The sequence below is a fragment of the Bactrocera latifrons genome, unplaced genomic scaffold (assembly GCF_001853355.1).
Source record: "Bactrocera latifrons isolate USDA-ARS-PBARC rearing strain unplaced genomic scaffold, ASM185335v1 scaffold_1040, whole genome shotgun sequence".
Lineage (NCBI taxonomy): Eukaryota > Metazoa > Arthropoda > Insecta > Diptera > Tephritidae > Bactrocera > Bactrocera latifrons.
Window position 1 is genome coordinate 21,186 of NW_017534454.1, and position 19,873 is coordinate 41,058.

General features: G+C 34.4%; 1 protein-coding gene across 1 annotated transcript; it reads left to right on the plus strand.

Moving 5' to 3' along the window:
• Positions 1–645: 645 nt before the first annotated feature.
• LOC108969296 lies at positions 646–19,342 on the plus strand (the record flags this gene model as incomplete). The annotated part of the gene is made up of 8 exons (XM_018933925.1): positions 646–799; positions 11,855–12,044; positions 12,103–12,628; positions 12,687–12,869; positions 12,925–13,032; positions 13,092–13,221; positions 18,769–18,903; positions 18,967–19,342. Coding segments are annotated over exons 1-8 (1,747 nt in total), but the record flags the coding sequence as incomplete, so codon positions are not given.
• Positions 19,343–19,873: the final 531 nt, after the last annotated feature.

Consider the following 19,873-nt stretch of genomic DNA (forward strand, 5'->3'; position numbering starts at 1 on the left):
GTAAAATTGATTTATTTGTAACCTTTTTGTGTTTGAGTTGCTTACAAAATATAAAAAAATGACAATCGATTAATATTAATGATGATCTCTGCTCAGTATAATCAAAATAGCAGACAAGAGTTCTTTTTGGTTTTGTGACTTGCTAACTACCAGGTCTCAAATTTGGGGCAATATTTTGAGACTAAAGCTAGAGACTTTTTAGTGAATAGTAACYAGTCACAAATTGAGTTTTTCCACAAAATGTCTCAAATAGAGATTAGAGACTGCTTACAGAATCCCGCTATTAAAGAAAAAATAGAATATGCAAGACTAAGAGAGCACCCACTGCAGAATCTAGTGATATATGGACGACTGATTCGGTCAATTTATTGAGAATGAGGATAGTGAATTGGCTCACCTTCGGTATTCATTCTTAACAAAAAACTGTAAGAAATCTTTATAATTTAAGTAGACTAAGAGAATGCCCCTATGTTTTAACATTTGCAAGAGTGAAGAATAATAAGTCGTTTACACATTTGCTAACGGAAACCCYCCTTGCAAGGAATGCTTTAACTTCAAACACGCTCGTACATATATCGATTTCTGAAACATTGAATGTCGATAAATTTTCGATATATTTGATCGAAATTCCATAACCATGTTAAACACTTTTGGGTAGTAGAAGTCAACTTGCCGCAAAGTTTCTAATACATTAATAAATATGAACGAAAGTATGAAGTTATTTGAAGAAATAGTAGGAAGCCAGTTTCATAATTTATTTGTGGATTCATTAGAAGAGTATTCTGACATTGACTTTAAGGTATTTAAGTATGTATGGTTTATCTGTGATTATTATTTTGTTGATAGTATAAATTATACATTTTAACACAACAAAAAGCAGGTAATGGTATGAAGCCAGTTTCATAATTTGTTTGTAGATTCATTGGAAAAATATTTAAGCGGGTGTGTCGAAGCAATGGTTAATTTTGGGTTACGTTGTATTCCATTGTTAAATGTATTTTGTTAACAGTTTTATGAGCATGTTAATACCTTCGTAAAAGAATTATATGTGCAATACACTAACTTAAATTTAAAGTATCAGAAACACAAAATATATTTTTGGCTTACAGTTTTATTTATGGCTTTATAAGATGTTTTAAACAAAAACAAAACTTTAGTTATTTATAAATTAAAAAACAAAAAATTATTTTACTTTAATTCCATAGCAAATAATTTTATGTGCAAAGTAGAAAGATTCTTAAAATTCATATCCAATGTTATTTTAACACGTACATAAACAAAAATTTAATTAATTAATAAGTAATTGATATTTTAAATATTTTTAGTATGTAATAGTATTACCCTTTTGCAGTTTTACCATGCACAGTCTTCGTGGTATGGAACCTACTAAGTTTTACAGAGTACTTAGCTCAATTTTCTCCCACTCTGATACAATAGAACTTTTTAACAGCTTAATAGTATCATACTGCTTGGTATGTGCATATATTTTAGAAGTAAGTATACCCCAAAGATCCTCTATGGGGTTAAAATCAGGACCCAAAGCTGGCCAATCCAATAATTGGATATTCCGGGACAGAAAAAATGTTTTCGTAGCCCGTGACAGATGAATGGGGCCGTTGTCTTGCTGARATATCCAATTGTCGTCATTAAAATTGTCACCAAAAGGAATGAGCTCTTTATCCAGTAGATCAATATATACTTCGGAACTCACTTTAGTAGGTAAAAAACACATATGAGATTTTCCTTTGGAACTCCATGGTTTCGCTTATAGCAAGTCTCTCTTGGATGCCGTGTATCTCTCCAATATTTGTGATGACCATCTGGACCATCAAAATTAAACCAGCATCTTTATGTTGCTTTTTCATTCGTGGCTGAACTAGCTTTGAGTCAAACTTAACGCCCAATTCAATCTTCATAATTTGCTGAACACGCCGTCTAGTGATTGGTAAGCCTAATTCTACTTTTATCTGCCTGCAACTCATACCTTCGCTAATTGCTAAGTGATGAATGCGTCTCTTGGTCCGCTTATCAGTACGCTTTATGACACCATAATTTTCAGGATTTTTCAAATAATTTGAAACTGTATTACGATGTCGGTTTACTGACGCAGCAATTCGTCCAATGCTTATGCCGGGTTCGTGCATTCCAATTATCTTACCCCGCTCTTCATCCGATGGTTCTGTACCACGTGRCATTTTAACTGTATAACTATTCCAAAATAATAAATTATTTTTCTGCGCCCTATATTTTATACCTATTATTTTCCAATTTTTAACTTTAGTTAAAATACAAACTTTATATGTTGTCTGTTCAGCTGCCAGAGCACAAATACATGAATTTGCACATATAATTATTTTCTATGAAAAATACAAATCGCAATGACATTTTCAATTAACGGTAATTCAAATGAAACAATGTTAAACCTTATATACAAACAAAATTTGTGTACGATGAATACATACTGGAAAAAAATTTACCGCTATTAAATCTCGAGATACACCGAAAAAAATATTTGCACATAATTCTTTTACGAAGGTAAAAATTATTAGAATTATGAGATAAGAATATATATAATTTCTTTGCTTCTCCTAGGAATAGTTTTCTATAAGTTTTGGAGCAGGTGTGATTTTGGTATAGTATAATAAGGAAGGATATTTTGAATTTTATGACTATATTTTTAACTTTTATATCCGCTAACACTTTTAAACATTTAACTTTTGTTCATTTATTTTTTTTTTCGTACTGTGGTGGTAATAATACACCACATTTAATAATATATTTAAAAGATTATTTATTAAGATAACTCAAACTACTTCTTCACTTGTTGGCTTCTGTACAAGAAGTGAAGCTTCTTAAAATCAAAAACTTAGAATTCAGTTAAAACTGTAAATTTCCAAGAATAATATAAAAAAATGAAATAGTATAATAACTGACAAAGACTGCTGTCACAGTACACTAACAAAAGGGTTGCATTCTAACTAATAATCAGTGCTACCTTACGTTCATGTTTTACAGAAGAACCAAAAAAATAAAGAAAACAAATAATACCCCAATGACAGGAAATATATAACACATTAGTTTTCCACATAGAATTTCTTTCTATATTGGAAAAAGTAGTGTAATGTTAGTGGATATAAAAGTATAAAATATAAGTGTAAAATGCATAATAAACCGGAGAAGCACGCATTTTAAATATTTGACTTTTTTTACTTTAAATGCAAATATCTCAAAAACCATAAGTCAGCGGCAACTATATGTGTATATATATTTCTGATCTGGAGGATCTCCTCTATGCGAACATACCCATTTTARCACCGAAATCCGGGGATGCTATTCTAAATGTTGTTGTTTTAACGATTATTTAATCCCCGGTGGTATACTAAACCGCAACCATCTGCAGAGTTGTTTGTCCTTAACCGGATATAATATTCGATTTCGTTGCGCTTACGTAGTCCCGACTGTCGTAGAAAGGTCTTAAGTACTTAGTTGAGTATCCTTTAGTATCACATACAGCTTGTAGATTTTTTGACGTGTAGCCCAACAATTTTTTGGTGTATTCCGGTCAAATCTGATTCCACACAAGCAGTATAGCTGAAAATCGGTTTTCTTCTGGATGCCATGCTTTTTATATTAGTCTTCAAAATCGACCACAAATTTTCGATGCAGAAGTTTTAACAATCTGTGGACATTTATACAAACCCAAATTTTCTTGTAGAACTTTTAACATTATTTTTTATTGGTTTTTCGGATAAAATACTAAATATCCGACTCTGTAGTATAAAATGCGTGCCCACACCATAACTTTACCGCCGCGTGTTTGATAGTAGAATTAGGTTCGCCATTTAAAATGGCCGCCCGCAAATTGCAATCTTTTAAATAACTTTTGCGCTTACAAACGGTTTTAACGGGTTATTCTCCAATTTAAATTTGCCTCCTTAGTTTATCTTCGGACAGTTTCGGAAACGCAAAGCCTAAACCTTTTTTAACCATTTATGTAAGCCTTGTTACTGGATTATTCTTCTCTTGACGTGTTAACCACTTTTCTAACGTCCTTTATTCGTCACACTATTTTCAAATACAATTTGACGAACTCAAATTACTATTTCTGGTCCAGTCATTTAAGCTCGGAATTCGGAGATACCCAGCTGTAAGTCTGTAAATATTGTATATTGATACCCTAAAAGTTGTCTCAAAACCTACATATAGTAGATACACCCTATGTCAATATACAATATTTACAGACCTACAGCTGGGTATCTCGAATTCCGATGTGAACTTACGTGACAACATTTCTTTTAAAATGCAAAAGGTTTCGGTAATATTGATTTCATCGAAGAAATTATGAAAATAAAGGACTACTTGACAATATTAAAATATAATTTGGCTCCGGTAGTCAAAATGGTGGTTACTGCTTTGTTCAGGATAACGACCTGAAGCAATCCGTTTTAGTGGTTAAGAAACGGTTGTTGTTGTCCAGACCTCAGTCCTATTGCACACCTGCAGGTCTATATTGGGACAAAGTTAAAAGAGTAAATAGCAAAAATAAGGACAAGGATCCTCGGTCTTGTGTCAGGGAAGGAAATTTTACTTCTAAACGCTATAACCAGTTCTAGTTATGAGTTAAGGAGAAATTCGAGTTATGGACTGTATATATAGTGGCGAGCAAACCCGAAYGTTCGTCACTTCTGCACTTTCAGTGCTTTAAAAGTGCATACAACTTCTAACATTCTTAAAATTTCAGTAACTAAAATAAAAGGATAGACCTACCAAATMATTCAATACAGTTTTACTCCTTTAGTAAMTAWRAWATGAATACGCATTGAAATTTATTTTTTGCCCTAAAAGCTAACTGTGAATGACCTGTTGTCGAGTGTTATTCTGCGTTGAATTTCGACATTGAAATTGTTGTTGGTGTTAACACTGGCTCCAAGTTAGACGAAATTATCTACGACTTCGACATTATAACTATCAACAGTGACAGGAGATATTTTATTTTGCCCTTATTCATTACCAGATCCATTTGCCTCGCTTCCTTATCCAATCTGGAGAAAGCAAAACTAACCGCACGGTTGTTGGGTCTAATGATATCAATATTATTGGCGTAAACCAGGAGTTGTACGCTCTTATGAACGATTGTACTTTCTTGTTTCAGCTCTGCAGTTCGAATTATTTTCTCCAGAAGTAAATTGAAGAAGTCGCACTCCCTATCTTCGCTTTGTCTGAAAGCTGTTTGGTATGGAACGGCTCGGAGAGGTCCTTCCCGTCAGTTCCGTATTCGTTGTTTTTTAATTACCCCGCGTAATGAGTAACGTGAAATCGTGCTACGGTGTTGGATCGACCTGGGTTAATATTTTGAAGCGCGGCCGAGGGCGCCAAACGGAAAAGAGATTCTTTGAGGAAAACTCAAAATGTGATATTTGTTCTTTATTTTTTTTGGGTTCGTTTGCAAAATATGTAGGTATGGTAACACCGATTATTTGTGAGTCATTATGTGAGTAAATAGAATTGAACGGAAGTAACCTCAAAATCCATAAGTCAATAGAAGTTTTATTTTATATTCTTAATCTGATGAATCTTCTCTATCAGTCCATACTCTTTGCTCTTCTAAAACTTACCCAGTTTTTTTTTTATATAAACTTCATAATCTCAGCAATTTTAATTATGAATAAGTCTTCAAAAAGATGTCCCTTACTTTTTCAGTATACAGTTATGTGMAAAATAATAAGGACAGAGATGCATAAAAACGAAACAAGAAAAAAATTGAATTGGGTCATTAAAATTTCCGCCAGTTAACGGCACTTTTTATCACTCCTTATTAATAAAAAGAGACACATTTCGTAATTTTTGGTTCTTAACAAACCTCGCAAGCAGTTGTACGATTTAATAAGGCCATGTGATTTTTAAAAACAATAACGAAAATCGTTTTACTAAAACGTGAGAGAAGGCAAAAATAATACTTTTAATTTTAATATCAATCAATTAAACCCTATGAATGGATATGTGATCCTAAAACTCGAGAACATATTATATAATAGGTTGTCAAAAAAGTCTTGCGGTATATTTATTGAATTTTTTTTTCAATTTTCAATTGTTCATAACATTTTTTTTGATGACTCATGCCCAGCTCTTGACCGATGCTACGGCTGCTACTATGCCATTCTCTTTCGACCAATTCAACGATTATATCGCAATTTTCGACGACAGGCCTTCCGGAGSGTGGCGCATCTTCGACCACCTCTACACCAGAACGAAAACGTTGAAACMATCGTTGTGCGGTGGAAATGGGAACTGTATCGGTTCCATAAACTGCACAATTTGTATAGGCCTGAGATGCATTTTTTCCTTTATCGTAGTAGTACTGTAAAATATGCCGTATTTTCTCTTTATTTTGCTCCATGTTTGCGACGCTACAATTCACGAACGACGTAAAAGAAACGACAATCAATCAAACACGTGTTAGCAGGTAAAATGAGCTTTCCAAAAAGGTATAGCATGATCCGATGCGACGAATAAAACTAGAACTACGCGCTCTCAGCGCCAACTAGCGAAAATACCACAAGACTATTTTGACAACCTAATTTTTATTGAAACAATGAAATTTGTACAGAAAAGTAGTGAATTTACTGAATGCTTCCAAAACACTGGTTGGACAAGCAGTAAAATGGGTTCCCCAGATTGAAACACGCGGCAGGAAGTTAAAATTAGCATTGTTTGTCAAAAAAATATACAGTGCTATGTTAAGAAAAATCCATTTATTTCGTCAAAATTTATAAAATATGATTTGAATAAGCTGACCCATCAACTAACCACAAAGTACTTATAAAGGAAAATCTGAAGAGCCGATGAACGAAAAGAGGACCGTACAACATATGGATATATCCTTTGGCCTAAATAATAAAACGTAACATTTTCGGATTTGACGAAACCAAAGTCAACTTATTTAATTCTGATTGAAACATTCATTATGTAAAAATACCGAATAATGCAGCCTATAACCCTAAATGTACGATAAAAACCGTTAAATATGTTGGCGGAAACATTATGGTTTGGGGATCGTTTTCACACAATTGTCTGGGCTCACTGCATAGGATACAGGGAACTACATATGAAGGCAACCGATTGTGTGGCAATACCACAAGAGTTTATGCTATAGAACGCTGAAGACAGTATGCCACTTAGGTGGATATTTATGCAGGACAACGACCCTAAAAACACGGCTAAGTATACAAAAGATTGGTTTAAGGTCAATAAAGGAGTGGCCACCGCAGTAGCCAGATCTTATATCCATTGATAACTTGTTGAATACAGTGAAAGCGTCGTTAAGAGGAAAGTGCCCAAGTAATAACTAAGAGCTTTTTCAGCTTTTCAAAATTAATCGAATGCAATTCCAAATTTTCGTCTGCCTAAATCTAGTTGACTCTATGCCGATGCGGTGTCGATAAGTTTTAAAGAACCATGGATTTTCAACAAAATATATAAACTACTTAGAAATTGATATTATCGCAATTGAATGAAAATCAGTTACTTTTTTTTTTATCTAATATGGCATTTTTATAGTAAACTAGCTGAGCCCGCAGTCGTTGTCCACGTGAAATTTTGTGTGTTTCAAATGAAAAGAAAGTTAAATTATCATTTAATTTTGTTTTTCAATATAAAGCAGCTTGATAAATAACATTTTTTGATTTCTGTTCGGTGTACAAAAAAGATGGTTTTTCCAACTCGTGAGCACGCCACGTATATCTGGAAGAGTGAAAAACATAGCATTTTTAAATTTATGCCACACACTATGCGACTATCCCTGTGTCCTGTTGATTGTCATCTCAAATCCAATTTTCAATGGCAAATCGTTAGAACTCAAGGGAATTCGTAGAATCAAGCAAGCCCGCCTCCCTTGTATTCGATAGATGCGTATTTTTGCTAGCTAACATTGCGCGTGCACGTAAGGAATCGTAGTTACGATAATTTGGCCGGTGTCCGAACATTCGCGATGAGTTCATCTTTCGTGAATTGATAAACGGAATTGATATCAAACCACCGGAAGTATAAACCGGAATTGACTCCTTTCCAATTTTTTGAGAAGACGATTTAAAATGTCTTCGGCAGTGTCATTTTTGTCGTATCCCATAATTGACGCGGATTTAAAGGCTGATATGTCGAAATTATTATCGCGAAAAATGTGCAAACTTCACTTGCATTCCAGTGATGAATATGTTACAGCAATTTTAATTGATGGATTACTTCTCCAAAACTTGCACACACCTTACAATTCACAGTACGCAATGATTCAAATGAAGTTGAACCGCGTACATTAATCAATAGTAACCAAAGGTAGAAACAATCGTCGTTTTTCGGGTGGATTGTGTAAATTCGACCTAATGTATTGGTCGATAACACACCTGGATGTCCATCTACTGGTTGGCCTTGCGAAAGATTTCTTGAACGTTGCATGCCATGCATAATATCAAGGTATTTCTGAATATAGCAATGTTTTTGCAAACGGATAACGGACGAAATTAAAGAAATAATAATGTTAGGTTTKTTGCTGGCGGTGTTTCTACTGGCTCTATTGTATTCTCTGGGTTGAAATACACTTTTTGTTCAATCTCCTAATTATCTGCGAGACGCACAACAAGCAGAAAACGTTCATGAATTGCAAAAGTACATATCCTTCAAAGYGTTTTATTGCAGTTCACGTATCGATCGTATCGTTCAAGACCAATAACCGCCATGTTGTTTCCTTTGGTAATTCCAAACATATTTGATCGATTACACCAAACTGCAATACTAAACATTTATATGAGTTTTGGATGTGAGTTAGACAATAATGGTGAATATAGTACGATCCATATGTTGTCAACTTTGATATTCACACTTCGAAATTGAATGGTAAATGTTCTGCCATTGTCATCTGGTGAACGACGCCGATAGAGTAGATATCCATCATTTCTAGTTTGTGCTACCGAAAGAAAAGCACGTGGATTGTGTTTCGTGCATTCATTGTCAGACATATGTACAAACCGAAGTGGGATTRTGGTAGCTGCAAGGTCCATGAACCATATTGGTTTTCACCCCTTCGTATAATACTGGATCTTTCTCTGCATCAGGAATTTCCACAAAAATGAGTACATCAATTTGATCTGGTGTAACCACCATCCACCATCCAAAGAAGAGTGTGTACGTCCGGCAAACCCCTCTTTTGCATCTAACAGCACCACATATACGTTGCTTCAAGTTAATTTCCTTCAGACTTCACTTCACTTATTTCATTGAAACCTATCTTAAATTTAAACTCTAATAGCAAAATTTTTGTTAAAATCCATTTTTGTTTTGAAAATCTTAATAAAAACATGTGGAATCAACCTTGTACACGACAACTAATTAGAAACGAAAATATTCATATCAACAAAATATAATGATATTACAAACACTTCCTTACTTTCAGAAGCTACACACTCTTATTTCATCACCAAGAACATCTCTATTTGGGATATTTTTGGTACATATGGCTCTTTGAACATCACCCAGAGATGTTCTATAGGATTTAATTCTGGGTTGGACTATTCCCACTCCAAAACATTGATAGAATTTTCATAAAAAAATTTTTGTGTTAACATTTTTGTGTTGACATTTTTTAGGACGTCGACGTATTGCTCCTTGTTTAAAATTCCATCAATCCTATGGAGTGGATCAACACCATTCCAAATAAAACATCCCCACACCATGATTGATCCTCCACCATGCTCAACTACGCGTTGAACCTAGCGAGCATCAAATTCTTGAATTATTGGACGGCGAACATACCTTCGACCATCAGGTCCCAAGCGATTAATTTTTGTTACATCATTCCAAATAACATACTCCCGTAGATTTGTTGTCTTAGACCAATAAGAGCAAAAGTCTACGCGTCGTTTTTACGAATTTTAGGCAGAAGTGAGTTCCTGCGTGCTGCCCTGCTGTCAGTGAAACTCCTTTTTTGTGTCTCATAAGGAGACAGTAGTAGTTCTGCTGTATATTTCTGTTGAAGTTTTTCGAGTTTTTTCTTTTGCGCGCAATATTGAAAATAATTTTAAAACTCTGTATATGCTAAATGTCATTGAAAACAATTTTTTGAGCGTTGGACTTTATTGGAAATTTCTTTGCACATCTTTCTAGACCGACGAAGGTCAAAAATGTAGGTGCGAAGGGAAGGTGCACAGCTGCAACTTTTCTTCATTAAAACTTGAATAAAACATTTAAACTACAACTTTGACACATCCTCAATAGAAATCAATAATATTGCTAATAAAAATTAATACCACAAGGAATTTTAATTCTTTAAAAAACTGTTTCTACTTAGCTGTCGCAGTTTATTCACCTTCTATATAGTAACGCATTTACTATTTTGGAAAAAATTAAAAGAAGTTTAGTTTCATAACTACAAAACAGAGTGACTTCAGTAGTAGGTAGACTAACACGAACTATGGCAAACTTTTAGGAATATAATTAACGGCAAAAAAGGGAGGGTTTCTAATTAGCTGTCAACAGCTGTATGTCATCGCATCCTGTTAGTATTTCTTGGGGCTGCCATACGTTGATGGTAAGAAGAACGCTGACCGATATTAGGGCGACCTCCTTCGTGAATTCGTACCAAATTTCAATCTGCAATTGATCACATTGTGTAAAAYACACATATTTAAAGTTTTCACTGAATAATTTTCAATAATTTTTCTTTTGAATATCCGGATTAAGAACGACCGAAATTGAAAGATTTAAATAATTTACAAATCTAAATATTGAAAACCAAACCAAACAAACTTTGAAAAAAAATGTGTATGGAAACAAGTTACCTTTTTGGAATTGTCCAATTTTCCGACTTTTCCTAATAAAAGTATAAGGTATTTTTATTTCTAAACCTTCCCCGATCCACAACGAACAACCTCTGAAAATTTCAGCAAGATTGGTACAGCTGTTCTCTTAGCGTTACTAACCAACAAACATTAATTTTTTTGTATGGGAAAAAGAAAAGGGGTTTTTTTAGGGGTTTTCCGACAATTATTAAAAGTTTTCTTGCCGTAAAAACCATCCTTGAACATCAACGAACATTTATAAAAAAGAATTGGCCAAATTGGTCCAGGCGTTGTTGAGTTATGCGCTTAGCAACACATTTTGCGATTCATTTTTATACATAAGACTACGAAGTGTCCTTATTTTATTCACATGTTAACATCGGAAATTTGAAAACAAATGCAAATGAAACACAAGTGTTTGCAAAATACGGGTAAAATTGAAAAAAAAAAAAACTTGTCTTTAGTTTGTTCTCAATTAATTTGATTGGTTAATTGCCGTTGATTCCCCCACATTTCTAGATAAACTTTAATTTCATTAACCGCATACCACTGCCCTTATTATTTTTACATAACTGTATGGTTTTAGAGTTGTCTCCCTTATAAATTCTTCGGCTTCGGATTGGTTGATGGTTATGGGTTGTGGAGACATACAGTGTTTGACTTACTCTGAGCACACAGTAAGAGAGCTCAATGCTAGAATTCTCGCTCTGTTTTGGAGTGAAACCTGGAAACAAATTAATGTATGGATGCCATAGGCCAAAAAAAAGTCAGTTCGTGATAAATAGGGCAGGGGTTTACTAGAGTTGTGTCATTAAATTACCTTCAAAGTATCACAAAGTTATCGAACAAAATGTTGAATATTAGGCGCCTAATATGCAATATAATAATTTACGGTTTAACCGAATGATCGAACCGAATGAATGTTGAATTTGTTAATATATTGTTCAATTAATCAAAGTCAGCCCCACCCCACCTATAATTGACTTCAACTTTGTTRCTTGTTATTGATCTTTTTATTTAAAGAACAGGTTGCTTTGGAAAAAGTCTTATGTGCCTCTATGCGAAATTCTGGAAATTATTCATTAGTGCTTCGGTTGCTAAATGGGATCAGCAATGAACGGACGAATAAAAAAACTTGCCTTTGGACTTCAATACTTTTAAAGCTATATGTGTCATGCAAAGAGAGTCGGGATGCCACCCAAATGCTTGCAATTCTTGGTATATTTTATAATTTGATTGGTGTAAATTAAGTTTTGATCAACACATTTTTTTCTAGGCGTACTTGCTAAGTCGGCCTACACCTCAGAGGAATCTCGGAAAATTTTTGGTTACAATTACGTCAAGAATATTCTTGAAATAATAAGTAAAAATTTTTGCTCCCCTGCAAATAATTTGGCGGTTCTTCGTCTTATGGTTATTCTGTTACAATTTTACCCTGAATGCAGTGTTCAAACTAGTGGCATAGTTAAAGATTTTGTGTCTCAATTTATGGATTCCCCCAATCATAATGTAATGGAAAGTGCTGCTAAATGTTATCATCATCTGCTTTCTATATCGAAATATGGTTCGAATAGAATAGCAGTGAAGGATCTTTGGAAGACGTATCAAGAAGCACTCTTAGATATGTTGCAAACGTTGGCGGACTCATTTTTAGGAGTATTAAATTCTCCAGTGATTGAACCTATTAATTGCGATCCTTTGAATATTCCCATGTTGAAACTTTGTGATGATCCAATAAAAAGAATTTCACAAGTTTTCATACGCTTYAAAAATGTGGCGGTATATTTTATTGTGACATTACGGTAAATGAATGAGTTACCTAATTTTTTAATAATTGACCTAATTATTATTTTTAAAAAGGGAACCATTTTTAAGTGAAAAACCTGTCAACACAAACAAAATCTTTGGAATTATAAAAGGTGCCTTGAACGTTGTTCATTTATTCACATACAGAAAAAAAACAATTATTGGTATGATGCGTAATCTACTCCTACCTGAATTTTATTTCATTCTGTTACAAATTTTGAAGGCTTTAATGATAACGTAAGTAGAAATGAAATTATAGTAATGCTATACTTAATTATGTATATATTTTTAGATTAAAAAGCAATTTAAGAAAGAATTATAAACAAATATGGATGATTTTGGGAGATATGCTTAAACTTAGTACACATAAAATCGTAATTGAACAAAAAAAAACTTATATGTAAGTTAAACTTTACTTTTAAATTCGGCAATAACTGGTAATAAATAAATTTTTCTTAGGCGTTTAAATGGGAAAATATTCGATGTCATTACTTTATGGTGTAAAATTGTTAATCAAGGTAGTCGAAGTGATTTATTGATTAACTTAATGCTGAAGGATATGCAAGATATATCCTCTACTTTATCGAAGGTAGGTGCACAAAATGTTAATAAGATGGATATAAATTCGGGCTTACCCTGCGAATTATGATCTATTGCGCTCATCTACAGACTGATGTGTATTCTAGAAACAGGTCTTCAGAAGTTTTTGGCTGGCTATTTGCATATGCATACATATATTCAAGGGAGTATAATCTCATTCTGGTTTATAGATGTTTCTCACTAATGCAGGTACATACATGAGTAGGGTTTCTCTCTTATAGAGATACGCAGCAATAAAAATACGCAGCAAGTACGAATGTAGTAAATATGTATGTAATGTGATATGCATAATATGCAGATATATATTATGTACATATATATTTTTAATATATAGGGTTTATATTACGTTCATTCGTATCCGAAAACAGCGTAAACTGATTTTATACAACAGGATCAAGTGTGCTGCTCATTCACTCCTTGAGGAGCAGTTTCATCAGTCAGTTCGTTACCGGATTCAGATAATTAAAGGGGGTCGATCTGATTTATATAATCTTAGAACCTTTTGGCACATGGTATAACACACTGGATCTACTATTTGCATGGTTAACAGGGGCAGTAAATTACTCGTGMAAAAAAAAAAATAAATAAATAAATAAAATAAAATAATAATAATTCTTACATAAACAGAAAAACAGAAATACTTAACAAAGTTACAGTTAAAGAAAGTAAAAATTGCACAAAAGGTTTTTATTACATCACTAAAAACTAAAATAATTCAAAATACTTAGTTTCATTTATAATATTAAATACTCAATGTATATGGTTCAGTTTAGTCTTAAGTCAAAATTGACTTTGACAAGCGCCCTTCAAAATATCTTTAAAGCAAAATAAATATTATTAACAAGGTGCGTGAAATTCTTTGATATTATATTTACCCTGGTTAATACTTTGTGGAATAAACGTTATTCCTAATCACCGCTTCATAGCTGGGTACAGGTTTATTGCAGGAAGCAATTTAATGTAGCTAAACTATCCCAAGAAGATGAGGAACCGGCTAATTATTAGCAAGCAAGCAAAGCAAAAAGAGATTTTTGGAAACATCTATTTAACGGTATCGAGGCTAGGGCAGAAAACTCTCGGTACAGACGGTGCTTAATATTCGAAAGCACCAGAAGCCAGGCCGTATTTGAACGGTTTTCAGCTCTGAAAACCATATGGATGAGCGCACACAATTCCATTCCGATATATATATAGTGTCACAAAACAATGTATATTTCTGCGATAGGCAGTTTGAAACCATTCAAATATATACATATATTTTTTATATATCGAAAAGACTTTTCGTATTTTGTTAATACATGACTTGCAGGTGAGATTTTAGACTTCATTTTACGAAAAATAATAATTTCGGAGAATTTGAAAAAAAATTAGAGCTGTTTAAAATTGAGTGAAAAAAATTAAGAATTTCGATTTTTTGAAATTTGTGAAGTTTATGGATTCGTCGCGTTTCGCTTATTTAAGGAGTTTTCCTGTCGTCTATGGCGGACTGTCTGTCCTAATACTCGTACACCAAGCTTATATTCCATTTGTGCTCTAATTTCGCTCGACGTCTAAAAAGGATCCACCTTATTCAGCTTGGCGTCGCTAGGAGTTGTCTTTCAGTTTTTTACGGGGCAGACTTTCAAAAGACATGCTTTTTTTTTTTAAATATTGTAAAGCCTTTTTAACTTTTCCCTACAAAATGTTAAGTATTCAACTATTTTCGCAATATTTTTGAACTTTTGGTGACATTTCTGTATACCTCTTCTTTCTTTTAAGAGCCAACATTAAATTTTGTTTTAAAATTGGTAAACATTTTACTTAAATGCTAACTTCCATCGAAACGGTGCGAGAATTCATCAAAAATCAGCCAAATCATCATTGAAATTCATCGAAATGGAATTGAACATCTCTATTAAATCGATTTATCGTATTTTGACCGAACATTTGGGCTTATTCGAAGTGTTTGGCCCCAATATTGCGAAGATTAAAGTTGGCGTTCGTTGCGATAATGCGTCGTGTCATCGATCGACGCTTGTGATCGATTAAAAATCAAATTTTTACCATTAACCACTCATTCACCTGATATTGCACCGTGCGATTTCTTCCTTTTCCGAAAAATGTATTTACCCATAAATATGTCTCGAATCATACGTAGATCCGGCATACTGGYTGTCCTAGGCCGTACCGACCAACAGCTAAAACACTCGTTCGACTTGCTTTTGGACCGTGCAAACAGCTATGTATATTGAAGTAGAAGGAGACTATTTTAAATAAAATAAATCAATTTTGCCGAAAAACCCATTTTTTTATGTCCTGTTTACTTTTCAAAGCACTTTGTATATACGGACAATTCGGGGTGAAAATTTGAAATCCGGGTGACTGTTTGTCCGTCCGTCCATCCGTGCATGCTGTAATTTGAGACATCTTGATGAAACTTTGTATGCGGGTTTCCTAGAACAAAAGAAAATTACGAGTTCGTAGATGGCCCCGCCCACAAATTGGCATTAAACCAAAACCTATAAAATGTAATTTTATACAGGGGATAGCAGTAGCAAGGGGAACGTGTGGAAAAATAATTTAGAAAAGTGGGCGTGTCCCCTCCCTCTAATAAGTTGAATGCACATGTCTTCTAAACTAATAAAGCAACAACTAAATTTGCTGAGCGTAAATATTATAAAAAAATAAAATAATTCGAGCTGCAGAACTAAATAGAGAAGGTGCTATCTYCTATAAGATTGAACAGCTGCTGGCGTATGCCGACGATATTAATATCATTGGCCTCAACAYCGCGCCGTTAGTTCTGCTTTCTCCAGACTGGACAAGGAAGCAAAACAAATGGGTCTGGCAGTGAACGAGGGCAGTCGTCTCACTCGCGACTTGGCTCACACGTCACTGTTGACAGTCAACTTTGAAGTCGTAGATAATTTCGTCTATCTAACCAGCGTAAACACCACCAGCAATGTCAGCCTGGAAATCCAACGCAGGATAAATCTTGCCAACAGGTGCTACTTCGGACTGAGTAGGCAATTGTGAAGCAAAGTCCTCTTGACAAACAAAAACCAAACTCTATAAGTCACTCATAATTGACGTCMTGCTATATGGTGCAGAGGCTTGGACGTTGTCACTAACTGATGCATTGATAACATTGCACATGATAACATTGCGAGTTTTCGAGAGAAAAATTCTGCAAAAGATTTATGGTCCTTTGCGTGTTGGCCACGGCGAATGTATGAGATATATGACGACATTGACATAGTTCAGCGAAAAAAAATTGGAAGGACCAGGTGGAAACGGACCTGGATAAGCTTGGAATATCCAATTGGCGCTCGGCTATAATCRCATAAGCGGTGTATACGCCAATTAAGAGAAGAAGAAATATTATAAAACTCCTCCGCCCACTTTCAATATAACTACTAAAAGCGCAATAAATCAATAACTAATTACACCAGAGACATGAAATTTTTGCTCCGAGTTTGTGAGAGAAGGCTTTATGGGACCTGGTGTGAAAATTGGACGATGAACGTGGCACCGTCCACTCTTTTCTGAAATCACATATCTCTGGACCCGATCGACCGATGTCGACCAAATTTAGTACGCTGCATTCCTCTCATATTCCTGTTACACAGTGTGAAAATGGCTATCGATCTACAACCACGCCTACTTCCCATATAGCACAGTTTTAAATTCCACTTGATTCTCTCACTTTCCATTACATAACTTAGGAAGTAAATATTATAACGGGATGTAATTTCGCACGATTAATTTCTTTAAAGTATGCCACCTTATGACTGAAAACTTTACAAATCAAAGAAAAACTGTTCAAGCAATTACTATAGATACCGAATATTTGGCCCTAGTATCTATAGATGAATGTATGGGATATACAATGAAATTAAGGGAGTAATCTTTTCTGACAATAGTAATTCTGTGTATCYAAAATGGGTTGAATCGGGTCAATACCGCCCTGAGCCCTCATATACTTAATAAAATGATTTTCAAACTTCTACGTGACTCTATGCTGAATATATTATAAAAAAATKTTTACTCATAACAATATGTCTTTGTGCCTAAATTAGCTACAATTGGGCGAAAACCTAATGCTGGATATGAATGTTGATTGTTTGTGAGGTACCTTGATGAAACCTAGGGAACATTGTTTTAGTATGTGGCATGATATTAGTTAAATGGGAGCCTAGTTTAGAGAATTCAAAAAATCGGTTTTTAGTGGATTTTTTTGGGAAGGATTAATTGATTAAAGCGAAATTTCTAGGGTTTATAGTTATATACGAAATCTTTGATATTCTGCCTTTGGGTTGCATTTGCCCGAGGCATCTCGCATGTGCATTTGTCGGATGGCGGGCAGGATGCACGTTACCGTTCACCACTAGACCCATTCGCTTCGCTGCCTTATCCATTTTGGAGGAAACAGAACTAACGGCACGGTTGTTTACGCCAATGATATCAATATCATCGGTATACGTCAGCTGCTGTACACTCTTATAGAAGTTGGTACCTTCTCTGTTTAGTTTTGCAGCTCGAAGTTGTCTAAAACGTTTGGTATAAAACGGCTCGGAGAGGTCCTTCCCGGTCCTGACGGCTTACACAGCCATTTAGTTTTGCGGGGACACCAAAATTAGTCATCTTGTCATAAAGGCAGCTCGTTTTCGTGATGTCAAAAGCTGCTTTGAAATCGACGAAGAGGTGATGCTGTCGACTCTCTTTTCACGGGTCTTTTCCAAGATTTGGCGCATAGTGAATATCTGATCAGTTTTTAATTTGTCAGGTCTAAAGTTAAACTGATAAGGTTCAATCAGTTTAATCAACTGAGAGTACCGGGTCTAAAAATTCCCCAAAAGGTTTGCGGTGCCACGCCCATCGTAAAATTTTCACATAGATTCCAATAAAGCTGTTTCTTTTGGTGGTAAAATTTAATGTCTGGCGTATTTAGTTATTGATTTATCGACCTTTTAGTAGATTTTAATAATACCGTTATATGGGGAGTAAGTGGGGTTATCTTCCGATTTCATCAATTTTCACACTGTTGGTAGAAGTTCTATAAGATTTGTACTCAGAAAATTTTTGATAAAAAAAATTATATTAATTATTAAAACACATATTTAAGGAGCTCGTGTTATAATTTGAGACTAATCGGTTTAGCTGTTCTCTAGTAATGTTGGTCACCGTCTTTGAAAACACCATTTTGGAGAAAACGCGTTTAAAGTATGGAATGCACTTCCAAGCACTCTGAAACGCCTTTTCAAAATTGAATGTGACTTCGAAAATATTTTCCCGATCGATATGAAAGTGTTTGTGTATTCTGACTTATATGTGGATTAAGATTAAACCGTTTTCTTAAATTTTAACTGTATATGACCCATTAAATACGAAGTTTAAATAATTTTTTCTATGAAATTTGGTGTTGTAAAAAAAAATCGGATGTTACAAATTGTTGTGGTATAGTCATACTTTAAAAAGGCTTAAAATTGCCTTCAGAATGTTTGCCTGTGAAAAAATAATTATAATCAGAGTAAAATAATAAATATATTTTTTACAGATATTAAACAGTAAAATCTGTTCTTCAGAAACTGATTTGGAGACCATTGTTCAAGAACTTATTTGTTCCAAACAAAAATGCATATTCCAAGTTCTAAATTCATCTCCAAATAATGCAAAATATGATATCAATAAGGTATTTTCTTTCTGGTAATACAATCTTCGCTTTTTATTATTAAATCTTTTTGATTTTTTTTAGACAATTGTGGCAAATGTTTTAACTGCTTTTAGTGGGATGTATGATCTATCACTGAATAAATATAATTATAAATGTCGGACTGATTTTGTTTCAACTCTATTCTCGATGTTTACAGCAAATATTTATTTAGATCGATCAACAGCTGAAATTTTTGTCAACATATTACGACATATACCTTTAACAGACCAAAGGATTGAAGATACTAAATATGCCTTAATGATGCTACATTTGGAAAGCCGCATACACCCTCAAAAGAATAATTCTTCGATTGAGATTGATCTAGGAATTGGTTTTCCAATGCTAGAAGATGTCTCAATAAAATCAAATTATGTTAATAAGATGAGTGTAAAATCTACAGGAGATATAACGAAAACAGGTATGTTTAGAAATTTGTACATTACATTAATTTAGTAAATTATATTTTTTCCCCCTACCAACATGTTAACCATGGTATTTAATTGCTCAGCATGTTGTTGTTGTTTTTACGGTTATCAATCCCCGTTAGGATGGTGGAGGTTATCAGTGATGTCGTCGACGTCACCTAACGGGAGGCCCAGGAAACGTGCCGGTCGGCGTACTGTACGACGTCGTCGACGTGGTCGAAGAACGACCTCTTGATGCTCCTAGGAAGCGGTTCCGCTCCAAACAGATGGCTTCAAGGATGGTTTCTAATAAAACATCCTAGCAGTAACTGCTTGAAATAGTACGGATGATTGACGACCGCTCAAGTAGTTCATGATCCACTTTCTCAGTCCTAAAGGAGAGCAGTTTACTCAATGTACTGCAGTAGCGTTGTGTGGTTGACTGTGTCTGAAGCTTTTAACAAGTCCAACGCTACGAGGATCGTTCTCTCACAGGGCTTGAGGCCACGAACTATCTGAGAGTTTTGTGACGCTAAGTGCTGTSA